Source organism: Nycticebus coucang, chromosome 12 (genome assembly GCF_027406575.1).
Source record: "Nycticebus coucang isolate mNycCou1 chromosome 12, mNycCou1.pri, whole genome shotgun sequence".
In the NCBI taxonomy this organism is placed as follows: domain Eukaryota; kingdom Metazoa; phylum Chordata; class Mammalia; order Primates; family Lorisidae; genus Nycticebus; species Nycticebus coucang.
The window spans coordinates 2,725,775-2,731,774 of NC_069791.1; the positions used below are offsets into that span (position 1 = coordinate 2,725,775).

The 6,000-nt window shown below is 48.4% G+C and overlaps 1 protein-coding gene across 4 annotated transcripts in view; it reads right to left on the reverse strand.

Annotated features, from left to right (window-relative positions):
- TBK1 (TANK binding kinase 1) overlaps positions 1-5,613 on the reverse strand; it is a 53,520-nt gene extending 47,907 nt beyond the window's left edge. For 2 of the 4 annotated variants that reach the window (XR_008373350.1, XM_053556461.1), the window contains exons 1-2: positions 4,594-5,139; positions 2,277-2,393 (exon numbers count right to left, since the gene is read on the reverse strand). Coding sequence is in view for 3 of the 4 variants with exons in the window: in XM_053556461.1 (XP_053412436.1) it covers positions 2,277-2,363 (87 nt within the window). In the remaining variant the exon portion in view is untranslated. Of the gene's footprint in view, positions 1-2,276; positions 2,394-4,593; positions 5,140-5,492 lie in introns of those variants that run through there. The other 2 variants (XM_053556460.1, XM_053556459.1) reach the window with 2 other exon arrangements.
- Between the last annotated feature and the right edge of the window lie 387 nt (positions 5,614-6,000).

A 6,000-nucleotide genomic window follows, 5' to 3' on the forward strand; every position in this document is an offset into this window, starting at 1 on the left:
TCAGTCTAAATTTAGGAGAATCATAACAGAAAAGGAAGCATAGAAGGTAATACAATGTTGTGGTGATGTACCCCCTACGATCAAGGTCAGTATTTTCCAAATTTTTGTAGTCTACATCATACCAGTGAGATGATGGGGCTATGTGTAGGAATACACCATTTTCCTTGTTAACCTGCAGTTGTTTACCATCTACCCTTACTAACTCAGAACATGGACGAGTAACATTAGAATTACATACACATACACGCATCCAAGCTTCCTTCAACTTTACCATGGTTATCACACACCTCCACACCCTTCCCCATTAGTAGCTAAAAGCAATTTAATGAAAAAGAGACATTAAATGAGTAATACACTTTGAGTGACAAGCAGTAAACTTAATCCCTTCTAGTACCACCTTGCTACTAAACTTGATTTATGTGCAAGGACTGGACATCAGCTGCACTAGACCCACCACAGTGCCTGGCACACCCCAAGCGATTATTAGAATTTGTTAACTTGAAAAACGGGCTGTCAGATATGTTCTCAGAGCTAAATCCTGTATTGCCACCCATTTCCTCCTCTTCTTAGCATAAAGCAAAAATAATTTCTAGGACAAGAATATCTAAGATTGATCAAAATGGACCTGAACAAGAATCCAGAGCCATAGGCTGGACGCAGTGGCTCACGCCTATAATCCCAACACTCTGGGAGGCTGAGGTGGGTGGATCACCTGAGCTCAGGAGTTCGAGATCAGCCTGAGCAAGAGCGAGACTCTGAAACTCCATCTCTAAAAATAGCCGGGCACTGTTGCAGGAGCCATTAGTCCCAGCTAGTTAGGAGGATGAGGCAAGACAATCACTTGAGCCCAAGAGTTTGAAGTTGCTGTGAGCTGTGATGCCACAGCTCTCTAACAAGGTCGTCAAAGTGACACTCTGTCTTTAAAAAAAAAAAGAAAGAAAAGAAAGAAAAAGAATCCCAAGCCTGTGGACAATTCTGGAATGGGGGAAAGCCAACAGCTGTCTGCACGGCACTTCTGATTCATTCCCTCTGACCAGAGGCTGTTGATAGCCATACACTCTCTCTCCAGAGAAAACCACCCCTCCCCCAGAATTTATCTCATTGTCAACAATAGAACTGACCAACAGTCTCAAGGCTACAGGAAAATAGGAAGAGACTCCTCCTTACTGTAATGTTCAGACTCTGTTTCTGAAAATAAGAAATTAGGAGGCTCTAAATATCATTTAACTCAACAAATTCACAAAAAAAAAGCAACAAATTCACAACACTGAAAAATCAGTAAAGATTTGCATTATAAAAGGATTTTTACTCCATTATTTTTCCAGCTTCTTTCCCAGAACAGAAACTTTAATTATCTTTGATTTCTTCGTTTTAAATTATTTTCATTATCCTTAATTTCATCGTCCGATATTGAATCTGACACAGAATCCTTTTGGTTCTTGAAGTGCCTTTGGGTTAGTCCTTTTATTCTACTTTCATTCTGCTACCAGGTTCTGACCATCTGATACCAGGATACAGCCTTTCAATGGGAATTCCTTGTCAAGAATCTCATTTTAGGGCGGCGCCTGTGGCTCAGTGAGTAGGGCGCAGGCCCCATATGCCGAGGGTGGCGGGTTCAAACCCAGCCCCGGCCAAACTGCAACAAAAAAATAGCCGGGCGTTGTGGCAGGCGCCTGTAGTCCCAGCTGCTCAGGAGGCTGAGGCAAGAGAATTGTGTAAGCCCAGGAGTTAGAGGTTGCTGTGAGCTGTGTGACGCCACGGCACTCTACCCAAGGGTAGTACAGTGAGACTCTGTCTCTACAAAAAAAAAAAAAAAAAAGAATCTCATTTTACTCCAATCCCCCATGCAGGAGCACAAACCCTTAGCACAGCACATCAGAATCATCTGTGGTTTCCTCTCCCCACCGCACATCTGCCTTGTAACTGTCCAAAGTACCTTGCTCCACCACAAATTACTGCTCATTGGAACTTGTCAGTGAGATTACTCACCGCCACCCAGTGAGCTTGGTTAGGGAAAGAATAAAAAAGAACCCTAATCTTTCCCAGTCTCTTTCCACTAACTTTCTGTTCTTCTCTGCTCCCTAACACATAACTTCTGCCACCACTGGGTAGACATGTTCATTGCCAGACACAAAAACCCCCACAAAAATCATAAAAAAAAAAGTCTTTAGACAAAAGAATCAAAATTACCAAGTCACACATTTCCGTGTAAGTCTGCCTCTTAGAAGAGAATGTATCCACTGACAGAAAGCCTTCCCAGGTTCCCCTGCACTAACCTTGTGTCTCCCACGAAAGACATTTGCAGTCGCTCCTTGGCCTAAAATGTCAGACAGAAGCCACAGATGATTAGGAGTGCTCTGCATCTTTGGCTTGGTTGGGCAACCCTCGTTATCCTAAGAGAAAAAAGATTTGCACATATGTTTTTAGGGGATGATACAGTTAAGAAATAATTTTATCTATTTTTAGTCTCAAGTAGGATTACTCATTGTTAAATTTGAAGTATATATACAGTCCAGTGTAAAAATCTAAGTTTCTAGCAATATAAAAGGCTAAAATGCTGTGTGGGTTTTCGGAAAAAAAAAAAAAAAAAAAAATCAACCAATGACATCATGCATGTTCAATTTCATTCACTTGTCACAAATGCTGAAAAGAAACAACTGTCCCTTTTAATTCTGTCTCTGTCAATGAGAGTGATATTGGCTACTTACCTACTTCCAATGTTTTCAAAGATTAATTAATGACAAATCATATTTTAAAATGTTTTAAAACAAAGAAAAGTAATAATGTAAAATATAACAGAAATACAGAAAAAAATGCTTTGTCTCCTTCAAGGGCAGAGCAACACAAATGAAAACTGTTGTCATGCATGACCTTTTTTTTTTTTTTTTTTCCTGTAGAGACAGAGTTTCACTTTATGGCCCTTGGTAGAGTACCATGGCATCGTACAGCTCACAGCAACCTCCAACTCCTGGGCTTAAGCGATTCTCTTGCCTCAGCCTCACGAGTAGCTGGGATGACAGGTGCCTGCCACAATGCCCGGCTATTTTTTTTTGGTTGCAGTTTAGCCGGGGCTGGGTTTGAACCCTCCACCCTCGGTATATGGGACCGGCGCCTTACCGACTGAGCCACAGGCGCCGCCCCATGCATAACCTTTCTATGATCTAAAATTTCATCTACATAGAGCCTGACAGCAAAAATTATCATTCCGAAAGTTACTAATTCTTCTGAAATTGATTGTAGAATAGTTTCTCCGAGGGTCGGTGGCTCATGCCTGTAATCCCAGCACGATGGAAAACCGAGGCAGGTGGACTGCCTGAGCAAGAGTGAGACTCTGTTATTCTAAAAATAACTGGGCATTGTGGCTTAGACCTGTAGTTCCAGCTGTTTGGGAGGCTGAGGCAAGAGCATTGCTTGAGCCCAGAGTTTGAAGATGCTGTGAGTGGTAATGCCACAGTACTCTACTGAGGGAGACAAAGTAAGATTCTGTCTCAAAAAAAAAAAAATAGTTTCTCCAATCTCCCAGAACATATATAAAAATAAAAACACACCAAACAGTCTATACCACCAAGTCTTAAAACATAAGCATCAGCACAAGACTTGCCCTTTAGTACTGAAAAATATGGATCTATAAAGATTGAGAATATTTGCTCTCCAGATTAGAATAAAAATGAGGTATACTAACAAAGCATGAACACGAATCACACCAGGTCCCCTTAAATCTGCTGTAACCTCAGATCAAAACACAGATTTTATTGCTTGGAAGGTTCACAACAAACAAAACAAAACAAAAATCATAGATTTTCCCCAGCTACTCAGGAGGCTGAGGCAAGGGAATCGCCTAAGCCCAGGAGTTGGAGGTTGCTGTGAGCTGTGACACTCTACCAGGGCAACAGAGTAAAATCTGTCTCTACAAAAAAAAAAAAGCATAGATTTTACTACCCCCTCACAGTAAGTTAGCATAAAAAGCAGTATGTAAGCTGGACTAAGCATTCTGTGAATTAATGACTGTCAGTATTCCAAGTAGGTTCAAGAACACACAAGAATGGACAGGGTTTAACTTTGACCAATCTCTGGCATACTAGGGTACCTTTTCTTTTTTTAGAGACAGAGTCTCACTGTGTTGCCTGGGTGGAGTGCCATGGTGTCACAGCTCACAACAACCTCAAACTCTTGGGTTCAAGTGATTCTCTTACCTCAGCCTCCCCAGAAGCTGGGACTACAGGCGCCGGCCACAACGCCTGGCTATTTTTTTGTTGCGGTTATAGTTGTTGTTTAGCTGGCCAGGGCGGGGTTTGAACCTGCCAGGCTCAGTGTATGTGGCCAGTGGAGTCACAATGTGCTATGGGCGCCCAGCCTATACTAGGGTATCTTTACATAACTTTACCACCCATCTAACTCAGATGAGGAATTTTATATATAGCAAATTTGTGGAAATAAGAAGTAAAAATAAGATTCCCTTTGCACGAATAAGAATACACATTTGTCCGTTATTTCATTCCATCCAAGAGGTGGTAATGAACTTCTCAAGTGTCTAATGAAAAACCTCTATTTAATGTAACTTTGCTGTTTCAGATAACTGTAAGTGGCACATACTACCAATTACAGTCTCTCTGTGCAGACACCAAGGTGGCTTCAGAACCGTGATCACAGCAGTGGTCAGGGAGAACGTCTTTTGAAACTGTCTCCCCACAGTCGCAGCGCGCAGAAACATGACTCAGCAGAGGCGCCTGCTACATAATATTCCAGTTTTTCACAAGCGTCTAAGCAGCACTCAACAAGTACGTTCCCGCCGACGCTGTCCCAGGTCTACTTCCTCGCACCATCCAAAAGGAGGGTTGCCCTTTGTTCGGGATGAAAACACGCTGTTGACATGGCCGTGGACAAAGTTCCAGGACTTGTGAACTCTCCCACGCCTATAACCATTTATTAAGTAGATGCATTAGGGGCTCCGGTGTGAAAAGGGGGCGGTCTTTGGCTATACACTTGCCGGCTTTTGGGAGAAGTTGTTTTGCCGCCACCCGCTAGGAATCCCCGGGATGCGGACGGAACAAGAGCTGCGCGCCAAGCTGAGCCGAGCGCGGACCGCCGACCCGCCGGCGGCGCCTCACCGGGCTCCAACCACGCGTCCCTTCAGCCTCCGGAAACCCGACGCGACGAGCCGACGAGCCGAGACGCCCGGCGGGGCCGGGCCGGGACCGGGAGCAGCGCCCCTCCCGCCCTGTCGGCGGCCGGTCCTCTGCGCGCCCGCGGGCCCCGGGCGACCGGGCTGCGGGTCGGGCCGGGCCGGGCGAGGAGGCCGGGTGGGGCCCTGGCGCCCACTCCGCCCGTCCCGGCCCCCGGGGAGCGGCGTCCGCGCAGCGGGGTCGAGACGGCCCGGCCCCGGGTGGCGCGGCCCCCTCAGCCGCCCCCGCCCTGACCCAGCGTCCGGCCGCCCCGGGGGCGCTCGAGGCCCGATCGCCCGACCCCGCGGCCGCAGGTCCCGCCGCACTCACCAGCCTGTCCCGGACGCGCCACTGCCACGGCCCCGCGGCCTCCTCGCGCCAGGCCACTTCCTGCTCCGCGAGCCCTGGCCGGGGCCCACGTGACCGGCGGCCGGCGCGCGGTGAGCGTGCGCGTGCGTACTGCTGCCGCGGCCCGTCCGGTCGCCCAGCGCGTCGCGGCCGCGCGGCGGGGACGGGGTGACGCGAGGCTGGTGCGTCTGGGAGCTGCCTCGCCGCCGGCTCCGACCTCCGCGCTCCATGCGCGAAGCCGGGAGCCCCGAGCTGCGGGCATCACCGTGCAGACCCCGCAGCCGCCAGCCCCGCGCGGCAGGGGCGGCAGGGGGCGGGCGCGGGAGGCGGGAAGCGCGACCCTCCGGAGGCACACGTGCGGCTCGTAACGCTGGTGCGCGACATTCCTGCCTTTTGAAAAATGGCAATGCCGAGAGCGCAAGCACAGAAGAGACAGCTGCAACTTGAACCCTGAGGGCGGGTCCTGTGCCCCTCCGGACGCCGAGGCGCG